Source organism: Rhodamnia argentea, chromosome 4 (assembly GCF_020921035.1).
Source record: "Rhodamnia argentea isolate NSW1041297 chromosome 4, ASM2092103v1, whole genome shotgun sequence".
Taxonomy (NCBI): Eukaryota; Viridiplantae; Streptophyta; class Magnoliopsida; order Myrtales; family Myrtaceae; genus Rhodamnia; species Rhodamnia argentea.
This window is the reverse complement of record NC_063153.1, coordinates 7,176,940-7,196,063: the sequence shown is the minus strand read 5'-3', so window position 1 is coordinate 7,196,063 and position 19,124 is coordinate 7,176,940. Positions and strand designations below refer to the sequence as shown.

The window sequence follows — 19,124 nt, the reverse complement described above, 5'->3', positions numbered from 1 at the left end:
ATATCAAAGACTATATTCTACAATATGGTCAATACCCAAATGTATTGGAAGGTTATAGTGATGCCAATTGGATTTCCGATTCTGATAAATCGAAATCGAAATTGAAATCAACTATCAAGTATGTGTTCACGCTAGGAGGTGCTGCAGTATCATAGAAATCTTCAAAACAAACTATAATAGAGCGCTCCACAATGGAATTTTGTGTCTGTGAAGGAATGTAACTCTTTACGTTTGAAATAGCAGATAATCGCTAGTGGGCGGGTGATTGCTCGCATAGGCGCACATCGTAAGTCATACGCACCAACATCTCCCACTCATCCATGTAAGGCAAACAACTCCCATATGCCCACAAAGGACCAATAACTCCCTCTCGTCCACTAAGGATCAAACACAAAAATCTTTATCTTCGCAAAGTTCATATTGACAAATAACCTGTGCGATCAATATACACCGAGAGCTCATTGTCATTCATCCGTTGGGAGTATATGACAGCTCATAATGGGCATAATAATAAAAATAAAATAAAATAATTGTATGTTATACCCTAGATCGATCAGTCACATATTTATCTTTCTCCGGATCTCATTTAAAATATGACACCTTATATTCACAATTATGATCACACTAAATAATCATAACTAGCTGGTCCGTGAATATAATCCATAATGTGACTTTAAAACTCCAAATCAATCTTCCTCCTATATTAGACCTCTTAATCTCAGTTTAGCTCGCTTTTTTAGAAATGTCCCTTTAGACCGAATCAATTTTATGACCATAGTTAACATTCTATGATAGCAAACACTAAAAAGAAATCTCAAGAATAATGAATAGTCATGAGAGTACGAAAATGAGAGATTCTTATCCTCAAGAGTCTCACATGGCTTTGAAAAGTTGATATCTAAACTTTTGCCTACTCTCATTGGTCGATTCATGCATACGTAATATGAAATACGTATTACAGTATTTTCTCCTTCCTCATGGAGCGTATGTCTTTCTATTTTAATACCGTACAGATAATAACTTAGACACACTCAATGTCTAACTCGAGTTCACGTAACAACTCCAGCCAAGAGTTTTCATCAAAACTCTCATCCGGCAACAAAGACAGATAAAATGAAATATGTGGGTTATTTCACTTTTGGACATTATAAATATTAAGTCCTCATCTTAACATTCTGTTAAGGCGACTTAATTATTTTAAGCTCGAGTTCTCAATTATCACCTAGACAATAAGCTTAAAATTGCATCATCTCTATTCATCACATAGTAAATAGAGGCAATTACCCATATGAGTGGGTTAATCTCTCATCCGTCCGACATATATTCTCAATATTATGCACCAAGCATTAAACATGCATAAATATCAAATAGACTTATAGACATCCATATTGATAAACAACATCATCAACTGTGAACATTTAAAGAGGAAAATAAATATTCAATACATCAACCTCTACGCAGTCCTAGAGTCTTTACATGACTAAAGAAAACATCTCTAGGAATCGGTTTTGTCATAGGATTTGCTAACATTCTATGCGTAGATATATACTGTAGGTTTACTTCTTTTCGTGCTACCATGTCCTTGACATAGTTATACTTAATGTCTATGTGTTTAGTCTTGCTATGGAACTTAGGATCCTTGGTGTAAGCTAGTGCTACCCGACTATCACAATAAACCTTCACAGGATTGGCAGCATCTCTAATAACACCCAAATGATCCAAAAATCTTCTAAGCCAAACACCCTCTTGTGCTACCGATGATACTGCTACGAACTCGACTTCTATGGTGGATAAGGATATACACTATTGTTTCTTACTGCTCTACGATATGGCGCCATTATTCAATAAGAATACATTTTCAGAAGTGGATTTTCTCTCATCCAAATCTCCTCCCCGGTCAGCATCAGTATAGCCCTCAAGGTGCGGATCACTACCTTGATATGTCAACGAATAATCAGCAGTTGCTTTCGGATGCCTCGGAATTCTTTTAACGACAGTCCAATGTGCTTGAACTGGATTGGATTTGTATCTACTTACTAGTCCTACTGCATAACAAATATCAGGTATGGTACACATCATTGCGTACATGAGACTTCCAACAACACCGGCATATGGTACCTTTTTCATTTGCTCTTGTTCATGTGGAGTTTTAGGACACATTCTATAGCTCAATCCTTCACCTTTTGCAATAGGAGTATCAATAGATTTACAATCTTGCATTTGAAATCGTTCAAAAATTTTGTTAATGTACGTCTCTTGGGAAAGAGACAATAACTTTTCGAACGATCTCTCGAAATCTTAACTCCGAGAATTTATGTTGTTTCACCCATATCTTTCATTTCAAAATTAGAAGATAGCCAACTTTTGACTGTCTTGACAAACACCATATTGCTTCCGGCAATTAATATATCATCAACATATAATGATAAAATTACAAAATGACTTTTGGACCTTTTGATATACATGCAATTATCTTCACTAATCATAGCAAAATCATATGCCACTATGGCATTATGAAAGCGTATATACCATTGCCTTGAAGATCGCTTAAGGTCATATATCGATCTCAAAAGTCGACATACTTTGTGTTCTTGGCTTTTGGTAACAAATCCAATAGGTTGTTCCATATAAATCTCTTCTTCTAATTCTTCATTGAAAAAAGTAGTTTTAACATCCATGTTATGTAGTCTAGATCCAAACTAGCCACTATTACCAAGAGATGAAGTATTTCTGACCATACGAGTTCATATCTAGACTACAAACGTCAATATGTATGATTCTTGAATGTTTGTACTCCTCTTGGTGCCTCTCTTTGATTTGTTGGTCTGCTTTTCCTTTATGCGGTCCACGCAAGTGTTATAATCAGTAAAATACATGATATGGTGACCAATCGCTTAATTCTATATATGGCGATATGTCCAAATCTCCGGTGCCACGACATAGATGAATCTTCATTTGCCATACATCGCTTTACACTAGCATTATCATGAATGAATTATAAAATGCATTGTCTTGCAAATTTATTTGAAAAGGACCATCAGACCACCGCATCATAAAAGGCATTGTCTATGGAGATATGTTCGAACCTCCCGATTGAGTCTCCTCGTTGGTGGTCCCCTATGCTTGGGCCCGGTCCCACAAAGGCTGTACATCTCATTCATTTATAATTCCATCGATTTTATTAGACCATCCAAGAACTTGACCATACCAATTGGTTTGGTCCAGCCCGGTCCTAGGACCATGTGGTCCGATTTTCAATCTAGTAATTGGGAACTGGTCCGGTTCTTGAGTGAAACTGAACCAGATTGAGAACTGATCACCTCTACCCATCACGTAGTGTTGCAACTCTCAAGCAACTAGTGGTCGGCGAAGAGTTTTCCTCTCTTGATCACATGGGTTAGTCAGATCAGCCACCATGGATTAGCAGTATTGTTACCTCGCTTTGGCGACCACCTAGCGATGGTTGCCCCGCGGCAATGGCTACCACCACATGTTGCCGGCAATCGCGAGTCAAAACCGTTTCGTATTGTGGGCGTTGCTTACAACCACCTCGAAAGTGGTGACCACCCTCCACTATAGTGACCCCCCGCTATGGAGTTCGTCATCATAAATAGCGACCGCTAGGGATGGCGGTTATTGCTTGTACACAGTAGAATAGGATATTTTTACAAGTTATTTATTTATTTTTCATTTGTTTATATGATCCTAATCTAGGTTATATCAATGACCTAAGGACAAGAGATAGGAAATAAGGAATCTCCTCACGATTCCTATTTTACCCTATCCTATCTCAATCTTATTCCTTGTCCCGTTGACTATCTTGAGATATCGAATAACTCTAGGATCTAAATCTAGACTTCCTGAGAGAACTTACAGACAAAAAATAGATGGCTCTTCGGCTCACGCTATCAATTGAGATTGTCCAATTAGTCCTAAAGTTATTATACATATGTCAATTCAGTTATAAATTTTTCCATTTTTCCTATTAAATCATAATCATTTGTGTGAAATTCTAGAGTAGTCCTTCGGATCAACTTTTGCCCAAAAACGCTAACGTGGTAGTGTCCCACGTAAGATGAATGGCGATGACTAAATTGCCACATCAAGGATTTTAGGTAAGAATTTACCAAAATGACTATATTGAAATTACGAGCAAAGATTTAGAACTAAATTATCAAAATTAAAAATTTTAAAACTTAATTTAACTAAGATATTGATAGGAATTTACTAAATGTAACTTTTTAATCTATAGAGTAAATTTTGACGATGACTTTGGAACGTTATCAACTTGAACTCATTATAATCTTTTTCTTTTTAATTAAGTAAAGTTGAGATGAGAAAAGATAAATGTGTAAGGAGGCTTAGGGCTTGCTTGGTAACACTCTTATTTTTCTAACTTCTATTTTTGTTGGGAACAAAAATCTGTTTGATAACGTCAATTAATTTTTTTTGTCCCTGGAACAATATTAGAAAGAAAAATTTCTGCTCAAAAATTATTTTTGGGAACATAATTGTTACTATACATGCTCTTATTGATTAAAACCTACTCAAACAGACTCAATAGCCGAAGTGCTCGTAGACCCCAGCAAGCAAATTTCGAAAGGGCGGGTGCAGGCCTTTTGTCAAAGCAATGTCATCCTATCAAAAGAAAAAAAAAAAGCCATGAGTGGATAGCCATGTAGCACCGACACTCTCTAGGGATCTCTGACACTCCGACACTCTCCGATATGCGATTGACATGCGGCCGGTGCTCCAAACATGCCAGCGACACGTGATTCCAATATCCTAACACGCCATTTTGACACGCACGTGATCAATTTTAAGCATTTTCAATAAATTAGGAGTCAAAATGTAAATTTATTAAAATATATATACACACACGTAAGTAATATACCTAGTCACTACAAAATTAATATACCCAGCGAGTCCAAAGAAAACCGAATCATAAATCCCAAACTGAAGAAGAAGAAGAAACTCACTGCTGATATCTTTATATATACATGATAATTTATCATGTATATATAAAAATACACATTTAATATAGAAAGTGTCTCAATGTATCGGAATTCTCTATTTTTTGAGAAATCACGTGTCGGGGTGTCGTGTCGGTGCTAGATAAGTGGATAGAGCACTTTGGTCAAAAAGGCTACAAGGATGCATTGAAGAGAGAGGAGAAAATAATCTTCGCATCAGGTCCTTGAATTGTCATTTTAGCAAGACATTATATTGTATTTATAGTTGCACGTTATTTATTTCGATTATATCAAATTGCAGGAAGCTTTTTGGTTTTTCTAGTTGGATTTGAAAATTGCATAATTAAGCCACCTCATCATAGTCTTCTTAATTTAGCTGATTTTATAAGTTGCTATAGGAGGCCTCGTAAGTAAATTTGCAAAACCACGAAGGGTATATTTGTTCTCTGGAAAACTAAGTATTTAACATAATTTCTCACTATCTCTCATTTTGGGATCGCTTTGAAAATGAGTCGCCAAGGAATAAGTTTTACAATGAAGTAAAGTTTATATTTAAATTCCGTGAAAAGATTTACGCTTTTAAAAGATTGATATTCATCTAGAAGAATCTAACTTGACCTCAACAATCGCTGGGACACACTCTCTCTCATAAAAAACTCGAGACCTTGGGGTCAGATCGGACACCACCGTGCCTGAACTTGGACACTAGGGGGGCCGGACATAAGACCCGATGCCCTAGCTAGTGCCCTAGACGCATGGACCTTCGACCGTGGCACCTAGACTTCGGACACCGAGGCCCGACTCGAGTATCTATAGCCATGAGTCCTTCGATCGGCCTCCGGCATCCAACTCTGGGAACTTGAGTCCGGACCTCACGGTCTAGGTATTATCTTGAGTCCAAGGCTCGAGGTCCCGAGTCCTGCTGCCAAGTTTCTGATATTGTGCATTCTGTGTTTATTTGTCTTAGACGTGATCTACTTTTTCCAGGGAAAATTACTCAATTAGTCCTAAATCTATTAAATGGATATCAATTCAGACCTAAACCTTTCAAGTTTTGCCAATTTAGTCTTCAATTTTTGCATTGAAATTCCATTGTAGCCTTTTCGGTCAATTCATCGAAAATCCCTTAATTGAGGGTCTAGTCATTATCTAGGGGTGAGCAAGAAAATCATGATCCACCCAAACCGGACTAGATGGTAGCCAACCGGCTGATTTTGAATGTAACCGGTAGGTACCAGTCTGGTTCCCGATTCTAATTTTTTAGAACCGACGGATACCGGTTCGATTCCTAATTTCAGGTGAGAACCATCTAACCGGCCCAACTGGACCGGTCCTTTTATATAATACAAATATATATTCTTTTAATTGAAGTCAATCTCCCTCGAAGGCCCAGAGTCCAGAAAATGAAGAAAAGGCTCGCACACAAATGCCTTAAATAAGCCCTTCGTTGCAGGCCAACTTTTCTCCTCACTCCTAGTGATTTTTCTTTGCGCGGATCAAGGGGTTTTTTTTAAAAAAACCCAAGATGGCTTTCTTGTACGGAGCCATCTTCCTCTATTTTTTACTATAGCATACGAAAGCAGAAAGCTTCCCAAGTCTCACTGAACAGAGTCTCATCACCACCAACTTCAACGCAAGAAAATAACTTGCTGGAGGCCGCAATTTCTTCCAAGGAAAATGGGTGTATGATGCTTCATACCCTCTCTATGGCTCCTCAAGCTGTCCCTTCATAGATCCACAATTTGACTGCATCAAGTACGGGAGGCCTGATAAATAGTTCCTCAAGTACAGATGCCAAAGTCTCAAGTTGAGCCCTTCTCCTTCAACCTCTAGTAGACATGGCCGGTTCCTCGAAACCGGCGGTTCCGGACCGGTTCCTAGGCCGATTCTGGTTCAGCTTTTTAATTTTAATTTTTAAAATAATAAATAATAATATAAACATAATAAATTATAAATTATAATCAAATTGTACATTGTAATAAAATATGAGCAAAAAAAAAAAAAGAGGAGGAATGAGCTTGAACTTAATGAATTATCATTAATCGCATACATATCTTCTTGGGGATAGAAGAATCAAAGCCCAGGTAGTTCTTTTATCTTTGATAACCCCAACTTACCTCATCGTCAATCGTCGCTACCCGTTGTGATACCCGTGGCTGTGGTATCTCCACAATTCTCACTAAAAAATTCGTGTTCTCGATCCAGCTCTTGGTATCGAAATCTAGCCTTCGACCAATCGTCGACACAAGCTTGAGCTTCCACGGACTCCGGACTTAATCTTGAACGGCGAGAGTCCAAAACTAATCATCCGGCACTAAATGTTTGTTCAACTGCAACTGTTGAAGAAGGAGTTGCTAACATCGGACGAGTGATGAAGGTGAGAACTGGGTAATCGATTGAGTGACTCTTCCACCACTCTAGGATTTGGAAATCTGTACTATGTTACGCATCACGAAACTCAAATTGAGTGGTTAAATATTTTTATAATTCAGAAATACTACATGTTGCCCTTTTTTTTATTTTTTTTACCTACTCTTGAGCATATTGTATCATCTACTAAGTGAACTACCAGATTCGCTTCATAAGGCGATAGATTGTAAAGATCCACAATCACTTAAATCATATCTAGTACAAAATTCTCCATATAATACTACTATAGATTCTTTAACATCTCCTTGTATATTTGAAATATCTATTGAATCTTCCAAATGTAAACAATCATGATAATACACATCCAGATAATCTAGTAAACCGTCTAATTTAATACGTGGATAAAAAATAATATCAACTAAATAGACAAGAGGAATTTTGAAATAATAATGCAACCATTTTTCTCGCATTATTAAAATAGTCCGATCTAATTCAGTATTTTTTTCATATTCACTAAAAATATTACCAATATTAACACACTCTATTAAAAATAAATGCGTAGTAGGATAATAAATACCATATAAAGTATTAGTAGCATCATTAAAAAATTTCAAAAAATCTAAATTTTTTTTGCAAACGTCACAATGTTGCCAAATTAAAGTAATTTCGAGAATATTTTGCGAAATAAACATATATAATAAATCTTCGTAATCAAAACTTTGACGAAACAACTTGTAGGTAGAATTCCAACTAGTCGGAATATATTTTGGAAACCTTTTTGCCATTCTCCCATGTTGTTTACAAAACTTTTTCCATGCTTTAATAAAATGGGCACGACTTCATAAAAATTTAATTGCACCCTTTATTTGAGCGAGAGAAGTGTCAAGAGTTTATAAACAATCCTATACACATAAATTTAAAACATGGCAAGCACATCTAATGTGAAAAATTTGTCCACCAAAAGAGGGTTTGCAAATATTTTCTAATTCGGGAATGGAAGTGGTATTTGCGGCGGCATTATCAAAACCAATTGAAAATACTTTATTTATCAAATTATGTTCTTCTAAAACTTGCCTAATTATTCTATAAATATTATGAGCCAAATGTTTTTCATCAAAAACTCGAAATGTTATAAGTCTTTTTTGAATGGTCCAGTCGTCACATATCTAATGACACATGACACCAATATACGAATGAATTTGCCAAGGATCACTCTAAATATCGCTACTTAAATGCCCACGTCCATTGAATCCCGCAAAAAAATTTGCTAAAGAATTTTTTTTGTTTTTTATAAAGATGTAAAAGTTCACATTTAAGAGTACTTTTTGGAATAGTTGGTGCTTGCGGAACCAACGCAATATTTATCAAATATTTTAAATTAAAATTTTCACCAGTAGTAAACGGAGCATGATCAAGGGCAACATATTCAGCTAACATTTGTTTATAAAGTGCATTAGTGTAACGGAATAAATGATGAGAATTAGAATTGGCGTACCCAGAAATTTATTGTTGCATAGTGTTGATCCCCGCTTGCGTTGGATGTTTTTTCGTCGGATGCCGACGGAATGTTCCGTAGCTGTCTCCTTTCGTAAATTTGTATGTTTACGAACAATATTTATAATTTATATTATACTTACCTTCGCTTTCATCACATACCTTGTCAAAGTGCAGCCACAAGTCAAATGTACTCTCTCGGCCCTTTCGTTCCGGCTCATTTGCCGTCGACGTTTCTTTGACACGAGTAGGAGGATGAAGATTTTCTTGTATTGGGACGTGCTCGACGTTCGGAATGGGAACAATGTTGATATTAACATCGTCGTCTTCCCAACATGCATACTCACGAGGATCATATCCAGGAATAGGATACTTGGAATCTCCCATCGCCATCTTGGCCTTTCTAGTATTTTCGCTTCCACTTGCCATTTTTAAGAGAATTGATCGGAAATCCGATTGAGAGAATTGAGGTGGGATTGAGAGAATTTAGGAGAATTGAGAGAATTGTTGAGAAGATTTGTAAGAAAAATGAAAGGAGGAGGATAGGTATTTATAGAGAAGAACTAAAAAAAATCAATTTTTTTTAAAGCTGCAACGGCTCTTTGGGCTGTTGCCTGGGGGGGGGCAAAGAGCCATTGGGCTCTTTCCCCACCGGGCCTACCCCTCATTTTGTTTTAAATAAATTGGTCGGAACCATGGGCCCGATCAACGGACTGGTTCCGAGCCCCGATTCTACTTTGGCCATATCTAACCTCTAGGGATTGGTTTACTTTTTTTTTTAATTGATATTGATGCTCTGCAAGACTATAATCGGAATCCAATCGGGAACCGGACCGGATCGGTGGTTCGATTCTTGGGTGGATTTATAGAACGAGCGGATGGTTCACGATCCGCATTTTATGGAACCGATCCGTAGTAGGCAATTCTCGATTCTAGAATGGGAACCGCCCATTTTGGAATTGATCACCCTATCATTACCCGTTGTACTACATGGCATACCACTTACGTTAGTAATTTTCAACAAAAATTGACGATAAAGACTGCATTGGAATATCATGCAAATGCTACTAAATTTGCAAAATTTGAAAGTCTAGAATTGAATTGACATTCGCATAATAGGTTTATGATCGGTTGGACAATTTCTCTAAGTTTTCTGATGCCAAACCTCCAATAATGGTTTTTAGGTCATTCCTAACATCCTACCAAACACAAGGAAATTACAACGTTTTTTCTTGAAAACAGTTTACTTATACGGTATTACTTAGTCATGTTAATTCTTTCGGAAAATAAACGGACCTGAAAGCTTCCTGCTATTTCATCAACACCCTAGGCCAGTGTTAGAGTAGGCCTATCATTTGTCTAATCCAAAAGCTAAGATGCAGGACAGAACGAGGATCACGTGTGACATTAAAGATGGACACTCAAGCTTCAGACGTGGTTATGTACTCATTAGGCCAACCAAACGAAAGTGGAAACGTGCCTCACACGAAAGTTGCAAGCAGATAATCAAATTCCCATGCCGCCCCTTTTTTTTTTTTTTTGTTCATTCTCTCTTTGCCCTTATTATTCCCATGCCTCACTTTTCTTACATAATAATGGAAGGTGTGAGTTACAAAAACGGTATTCCAGGATCACCATGACTAGGATGTAAAAACAAAATAATACAGGAAAATAAATTTGTGCACCCGATTGAAATTTATCGTTTTTAATATAAAATAGCGACGATCTAAAACTCAAATGCTTCTCTTCTATTACCTCTCACAATGGGAGTCTTTATGCGCTCCAGTTGATTTGTGCATCAAAATTAGAGAAAAGACCTGAGCTTTATTTATAAAGTTTTCGACCAGACCCTATTATTATGAATCGGGCTCAACTCGACTCACACTAGCCAATCTTATATTAGACTAATGAAAAATCTCAAAGATTTGTTCGATCAATCCCTTAAAACGGTAATTACCATCTCAATTAAAGTAGCCCACAATAGAAAAACTCTTATAGGAGGTCCCACATAAGGTCGTTCCTGTCGCGGGTTGAGACACAAGTGCTCTGCTAGCAAGGAAAGTAAAGCACATATCCCTAGTACTTGTTTCCTTAACGTCACTTCTCGGGGCAAATCTCTTTGTTGCTTTTCTGCGCAGAAAAAGTGAAGAGCCGGTCGGTGGCCTTGGGGAATCTGCCAAAAAGAGAGGAAGAACCAGCTATGAAGTGCAAAGCATGGTGTAATAGATCATAGAAGTCGCAAGCGCCAAGCAAGCACAAACACTTTCTTATCCTCGTAATCACGTGTTGCTGACAATGTAACCACCATTATGAAAACTTCGGATATTTTATTTATTAATCGATAAAATGAGTGCTTGAGTTGGTCTCTACAGTAAGAAAGGAATGTTTTTGGGCGAAGCCACATAGGAGACAAGACAATTGTATGTTTAAGGCTTTCTTGATCGGTTGCTTTCGGGTTCGGAAAATCCCCTAGTTTATGCAGCTGTGTGGAGATGGTGCTTGTCGGGTTCGAGTGAGGAGTCGCAAAAAGGTTCGTCTCCAACACCTCTCCCTCTTTCTTTCCGGTTTTCATTTGTGCACCTTGATCGCATTTTAATTTTATTTTACTTGCTAGTCTTGATCTAGAAGGCATATGCCATTGCGTAACCTTCTCAAAATACAGTATAATCTTTTGTCCTAGTTTGTGCAAGGAGTCTGATCATGCATAAACCAAGCCCCAACACAGAACGTGTTAAAGGAATGTCGAATCACTCATCGCGTGCCAGTATTGACCAGATTTCTTGCCATTATATGGATTTGTCTAAGCAAAAGCCTATGATAATTCTAACTATCTAAAATTGATCGAGTGGCAACACGCTCTCTTCCTACTTGGCATCATTTACCGGACCATTACTAACTGTCTAAAAGCTTAAGGTGGAAATGGATAATGGTGGACCTCCACCTTCGATTCAAGCTTAAGCTTAAAGATGATCATTTCAGTCGTTTCGCGTATCTTCCGGAAATGTTGTTAGAATAAAGCAAAAAGATGAGAGGTTACTTCAATAATTGCTAAAGCTGCGTAAAGAGTGAAAACCGAGTGAGCTTGTCCGATAATGTTGAAAGTCACAAGCAAATAATCAATTCTCTCATTCTTTGGTCCTTTCTGTTCTCCTGCACAAACTCATGAACACTCTAAGCAACCATAGGTTATAAAAGAATGTTTTACATGGAAGTGTTGTCACTGCTCTCTGGAAACGAAAGCAAAGTCTTCATTCGTGCAGACATTCTGAATGATCGTCGTTTTCTAGGTTTCTTAACAGCTTTTGATCTTGGAATTCCTCAGAATAAATTAGTTCCATATGGGTGCGGCATCACTTGGCTGAGAGGTCAGTGCTCTAGCTAGCTCAACTTTAGAGTGAGTTCGCTGGTTTGAAATTATTTTTCATGATTTATTTGCACCGAAATTCGTCATATCAATTCAGTGATTTTTCTACTGTTAGGAACAAATTATTTCTGACTACATCTATTTCGCATGTATTCCCGAATTATTTTCCATCTTTGGTCACTTCCCTTGTACTCATGCCTTATCGTTTGAGTGTAAAACTCAATTTACATGGTGTGAAAAGTGAAATCCCGGCTTGAATGTCTTAGAGCTTAAAGAAGCCATGCAGCGAATTAAATTTTCGAATGAAGGTGAAGGTATAGATTAGACTAGGGTATTGGCCAACTATGAAGGAGCAGAACTATTGCATGACATGGTCCTCTCTACGCACTTTTAGATCTCTTTATCCATCCAAGTTAATCACCTTGTGTGGAGGTTCATTCCTAATTTCAAAATAAGAAAAATCATAACACTTGGCCAGTAATTTTTAACCTGAGCTAATGGGAAGTTGTGCTCTAGGAGAACTTGATCAATTTTCATGACCAACCTATAGGAATTAATTTGCAATTATTCCCTCATGGAAGTGAATGTAACTTACATTATCTTCGGTAAATTTGGGTACTTTTTATTTAGAAAACAATCCCGCATTTTATGAGTAATGTATACAAGTGATGGACTCCTACCTTCAACATGTCGAGAATAAGACCACCATTTTACTGCACTTTGGCCCAATGTGCAACGTGGTCTTTGAAGTTAAAATTTATTCAATGTAGACTTTAGACTTTTGGTACATGTTCAATTTAGTCTCTAGCCTACATATAAATGCTCAATGTTATCCTTGAACTTAAATTAAGATAATGACAACATTAAACATCTCCATACAGTCCAGAGTTACATTGAACATGTACAAAAAATTCATGAATTACTTTGGAAAAATTACAAGTTCAAGACACTAGACTAAACTTTAAGGACCATATTGAATAAATTTAAAGTTCAGGATCATTTGTGGCATTATCTCTATGATAGTATTATCATCTAGTGTCAATGAAAGCGACACCAATGATCGGTTCGCTGGTGGGAATTGGCGCATTTCTGTCTATTTTACAGCTACCAAGCGAAATTGCTCACCGTGGCACCATCTTTTGTCAGCTTGAGAAAGGATCTTAAGAGTCTAATCCGGGGCAAGAGGGTCTCCCGCCACCTTCTTTTCTCTCCTCGTCCGGCGGTTATCTCACAAAGACTTGTCATGATGACGATGATCGGAACAACCACAGGCGTTGGGCACCATGCCACTGTAAAGTCGATGTTGCGTTCGGGATGCCATCACAAAGGATGGGCGTCGAAGATGATGTGTCTCTGGGACGACTGGAGCATCCAACTTTTTGTGCTGCTCGGCTTTATTTTCCAGATCGTTCTGGCTGTATTAGGAAGCCGCAGAAAAATCTCAAGTGCCGACTCAACCAGATTCTTCATTTGGGCATCTTATTTGCTCGCCTCTTATTTTGCGACGCTTGCGCTTGGCAAGCTCACGGTGGTAAGCTTCAACAAGTCTGAGGAAGAGTATGATACCGAACTAAAAGCATTGCTGGCACCTTTAATTCTACTGCAGCTGGGGTATCCGGACAGCATCACTGCATACTCCGTGGAAGACAACCGGCTCAGCACGAGGCGTGTATTGAACCTTATCCTCACATTTTCGTTTGTGGTCTGGATCCTGCGGCGAAGTTGGAAGACCTCCATCCAGATGACACTGTATTTTCCGATGCTTGTTGCCGGGATAATCAAGTATGGAGAAACGATTTGGGCGCTCTCTTCTGTGTACGACGAGAACACGAACTTGAAGCAAGAGGATTTTGATCAAGAAAAGGAGATGTACTCTGAAGCGACCCACTTCCGTAGGGAAATTCCCAATCTGGAGATTTTCTTGAAGGCTTACTATCGGTTCGATTGCTTAAAGCCTCACCTTGCCGACTGGCTGAAGCAACCCTTCTTCCTGAAGCGTCGTAGCATGTTGATCGACCAATCCAGTCCTGAAGATGTATTCTTGATAACCGATATGGAACTCGGGTTCATGTATGATGTCCTTTACACTAAAGCACCAGTTCTATATACCGGGTGCGGGATTGCGCTCCGGGTCCTCGGCTATTTCAGTTTACTGTTGACATTAGGCGGATTCGTGGGGCTTTTCTTTGAGAAACACTGGAGAGATCCGTACATTATCTACACATTCGGGTTGCTGGTTGGAGTCGCGCTTCTGGAAACTTATCAGTTGTTGAAGCTATTCTGTTCAGATTGGGTGATAGTAAGGTATAATAAGCTCTTTAAGAATGCAATGCTCTTGAAGTTTCTGAAGTTTCTTGTCAAGCGATCTTTGAAGAAGGAAAGGTGGTCTAACACAATTCCGCAATTTAATTTTCTGGATTTCTGCCAAGCTGATAGGGGGCCCTGGCTCTTCAGAATCCTTAGATTCTTCGGCATGGGCGATAAGTTCAGGAAACGTTGGGCACCGAATTCTGTGGGATTTCCTGAGTACTTGAAAGGATTCTTGCTTGAAGACATAAAAATGTTTGAAACAAAGAGATACGGTCTACCCTTCAGGAAAAGAGGCGAATGGTCGCTCGACATTCACGAGCCTGTGGATAATCTCAAAGGGAGTATCGAGATGGCATTTGATAGAAGTATCATCGTATGGCACATTGCAACCCATGTCTGCTACTACTCCTGCAACAAAAACTCAAAACGTAAGGAGGCAAGCAAACTGATATCAAATTACATGATGTTTCTTCTGGTACGACATCCTAGCATGCTCTCTTTGACCACGGCAGATCTCACTTTCAGTCACGCCTACACAAAGTTCATGAAGTTCCTGAACAGAATCCCCCAACATCAGCACCGGAAAGAGAAAGTCCTGGAAGTTCTATCGGGGCCCGAGCGCGTGCAAGAAAGTGACTCCGAGGGGAGCCTTGAAACAGTAATCACCAGAGGGTGGAATCTCCTCGAGGAAGCGCAGGAACTCGTGAGGGAGCTGGAAAGTAGGACAGATACTTGGGAGCTCGTCAGCAGGGTTTGGGCCGAGATGCTATGCTTTGCGGCGTACAACTGCCAGCGATACCACCACCTGAAGCTGCTGAGGCGGGGCGGAGGAATCATCACTCATGTGTGGCTCCTCCTTACTCACAAGACGGACAAGTTCAAAACCATTAAGTCTCGGAACATCGAAATCGAATAGGGATGGTGGCATGTTGCTCCTACTGCATATGAAACTACTTTTCTTCTGAAATTAGGCATTATCATCATTCTAGGTATGGCGTAGTCAATCACTGAGTTTCCTTCTTTTCCGCTTTTCCCTTTCGTGCGATCCCTCTTCCGTGCCAATGCAGATCGATTTCATGTAATCTGGTTAAGCAGACGGTGATGTTCCTGACTTTCTCATCAGTTAAATTCTGGACCCAAGATATGGTGTCAAACATCAGATTGCTTATTTTCTTGGACTTATGCCTAATTCACACCTGTAAATCTCTTTCTTTTTGTTTCAAATTTCTATCCCTTCTGTTTTCATTTAGTCATCAATTCTTTGAATAGATTTGGAAAGAAAAAGGGTTGTACAAGATGATGTTGGAATGTTATCCTGCCTCCCATGAAGAACAATGTATTTCAAGGCAACAATGACGGATGCCTCCCCTCCAATCAGGGAGTCATAAGCTGCCTATCATGCCCCGATTCTCAAGCCCGCGACATCCCTACCAATTCGCCACTAGTCATAAAGGATAGCGTCTCGGGTACACTATCGACCTACTCGCTTACGGCGCATGCGGAAACGTGAACTCTCCGATCTACAAACAACATGAGATAGTAAAGCGGGAAACAGACACAATAGTCAATCAGCTATAAGATATATCGTTTCATACCCGGAATAGATTATCCATAACCTTACAGAGCTAACAGCCAACCTATACAACCCCATGCTTCGGGGCGGCCCTCTAAGACACTCAAAAAGATACACGAGTCGGGTAAGGTTAACTCTCATCTATTCCCAAAAATCCTACAACGATCCTCGCCTTAATGTCCATGGGCTCCATTACTTGGGACCCGAAAGGTTAAATGACGGGGTGAGAAATAAATTTCAGTGAGTCAATGCCTAAGCTCGGCTAGGGCGTTGATTCGCTTAGACGTCCTAACAACCAACCACAACATTACAGAGCAAATATCTCAACCACATACAAGCTTATCCTCCGGAAGCCACACATAACGCAATGTAGACGACTTAACAATCAAACCAACCAATCCAAACCATTAGCAAAGCATCACATCACTTGCATGCACAAGACACCACACATTGCCCATTTATTAAAGAAGGATCCATGCAACCGGCATGGTCGGCGTACACGACCGGTGTGGCCCCCAACACTACTACTGATGGTATTTACTAGCAAGACCAGACATCATCCCTTACTTTCGGTTACGGCAACCGAATGTTATGTATCCAGCGGGCCTGGCACGGCATAGCAAACAAACATTCCAAAAGGAGCATCTCGTCCGTCACAGTCGTGACCGGCATCCAACAATCCATGTGATCCATACAATTGGCACGAGCATAGATTGGAGTGTATCTAACAAGTCGTGTGGTTCCATACGACCGGCATGGTACGAACTTGTCAAGTCCCATACGACCGGCACGGTTTACACCCATCATATGAACACTCAAGCACATCCGACACACCAACTAGTTCATTTCTTTGAATTAGGTCGAATGTTCATACACGCATATTCAAATACTTGGCTCAACGCCGTTTTCATGCTAAAACATGCAATCTGATCTCATATGCACAGTTCAATCGACCGACAATTCAAGCAATCAGAGGTGATTAACCCCCAATCAGACACCCACGACAATCAATAGTCAATTTTAGCATTTAATTCCAATAATTCAAGAGACGATTAATCAACCGAAGCCGATCGATTTCGATAACAATTTCAAATTCAATCGACAATCAATCGTGCGCTCGTTTCTAACCTATCGTTCGCTCGCGATCAACCAATTACCATCAATCAATTCTAATTATCAATTAGTCACAAACAACCTAGCTAATTAATCTAACTTAACCAATTACGGCCATTTATCCTAAACCAAGTCTCTAGCTAATCCGATCGTAATTAAACTACCTAAATACCCTAAATAGCTAATTAATCTAATTCCGAACGCAATTAGCGTCCTAATCGAGAGTTAGGGCCTAACTCACAAATTAAACTAGCTCGGGCGGTCTCGGCGATGACGACGAACTCGGCTCGGCTAGGCGACAACGATCGGCTCGGCGACGGCGATCGGCGACTCGTGGCCAACCCCGACCTTCAGGCTCCAAACTCAGTCAAGGATGGTCCGGGGAATGTGGAAACACCTCGGGACAGTGGCACGGACTCGAGGGTGGCCGCTGATGGTCGCCGGTGGCCGGAACAGTGGCGGCCGGCGGCGGAACAGTGGAGCACAGAACAGGGCAGCTGCGAGAACAGGGGAACAGGTGCGTTGGGGCTGATTTATGGAGGCTCGGGTGGTCCAAAGGCTGAGGAAAAGGTTGGCCAAAGTCGGGAGATCTCTGGGGCAGCTGCAGGTGGCGCCGACGACGGCGGAGTGCGGCTGAAGGCGGCGGCGCAGTGGCTCGGACGCAAAACAGGGGAGGTCCGGCCGGGCTGATTTCGAGCTCCACGGCCGTCGCTCGGCTTCCAACAGCTTCGAGGGACGACCTGAGGTGGAGGGTGGTCACTGGGGGTGGTTGGTGAGCTGCAGAGAGCGGCGGAGAGGGCCCGAGCAGTCGCGACCCGAGACGGAGCTCAAAACAGGGTTCTTGGTCTACAACAGAGTACCGCGGCTTCAGTGGTTGTTCTGGGGAGTGACGGGCAGCGATATGGGATCGAGAGGGTCGTGGTGAGGGCGGAGGATGACGACGCGGTGGCTGGTGGTGGCTGGAAACGGCGGCAAGGGCTGCCGAAGCTCGAGCAGACCACTAACGCCAAAACAGAGCATGGTGGCTGCCGGGGTTGAAACGGGGTCTCGCGGCGGCTCACGGCCGCTGGTGACTGTCGGACGGAGGCCAAGTGGTGGCAGGACGACGGAGCAGCGGTCGGGGGAGCTGGCGGTCGCACAAGATAGACGGATGAAGGAGGAGGCTGAGGCTGAGGCTTCGTGCGTGAACAGGTGAGGGGGGAGGAGGGAGCACCCGGAGAGAGAGAGAGAGAGAGAGAGAGATTGACCGTGGACTTGACTGGTGGGTGGGTGAATGACTTGTGGGTCCTACAAGGCCACTCACCATTCAAACATTTTGTCCATTAGTGAATTATTAGGGGGGCAAAAAGGTAAATCAATAAATCGGGACTGAATAAATTTTTGGTTCAACCAATTGAAAATAAAATTTGGATTTTTACGGGTTAGGCTCGGTCCGGACTAGGCTTAGGCCTAAGGATTAAAAATCCTAAAACGCAGCGACTAAGATTCGAAACCTAATCTAAATCAATCGATACTTCAAGAACGTCCAAAATTCGTCTCTTAATTCCTTACGATCCAAAATTTTATACTAACTGAAATTCAATATTAATCATTTTTATTAAATTCGGTCACTTTATAGAGGATGTAATTTTCAGGGTGTCACACTACCCCTTTTTCGAGATTTGAGGCAGAAGAACCAACAAGGAATCCATCTCCCCCTCCGGTCGGTAAGTTGTCACTTGTCCCTCCTTCGGGGTCTGAGACAGGAGAGCCAGTGAGGAGTGCATCTCCATCTCTAGTCGGCAAGTCATGTCCCTGCCTTGTTCTTTTTTAATACTCTTATATTGTCAGCTATTACACAATTAAGCCTGCAGGTACCGATGAGCCTTCTTCTGCGTCAAAAAGAGTCTTAATCTCCACTGGGGTTTCCCTTGAAGGCCCATCAACC

General features: G+C 40.5%; 1 protein-coding gene across 1 annotated transcript; it reads left to right on the top strand.

Annotated features, from left to right (window-relative positions):
• The first annotated feature begins 12,044 nt into the window (after nt 1-12,044).
• LOC115736074 lies at nt 12,045-15,427 on the top strand. Its single transcript, XM_030667590.2, has 2 exons — nt 12,045-12,202; nt 13,348-15,427. The coding sequence occupies exon 2, from the start codon at nt 13,445-13,447 to the stop codon at nt 15,425-15,427; it is 1,983 nt and encodes a 660-aa protein (XP_030523450.2). The 5' UTR covers nt 12,045-12,202; nt 13,348-13,444.
• Nucleotides 15,428-19,124: the final 3,697 nt, after the last annotated feature.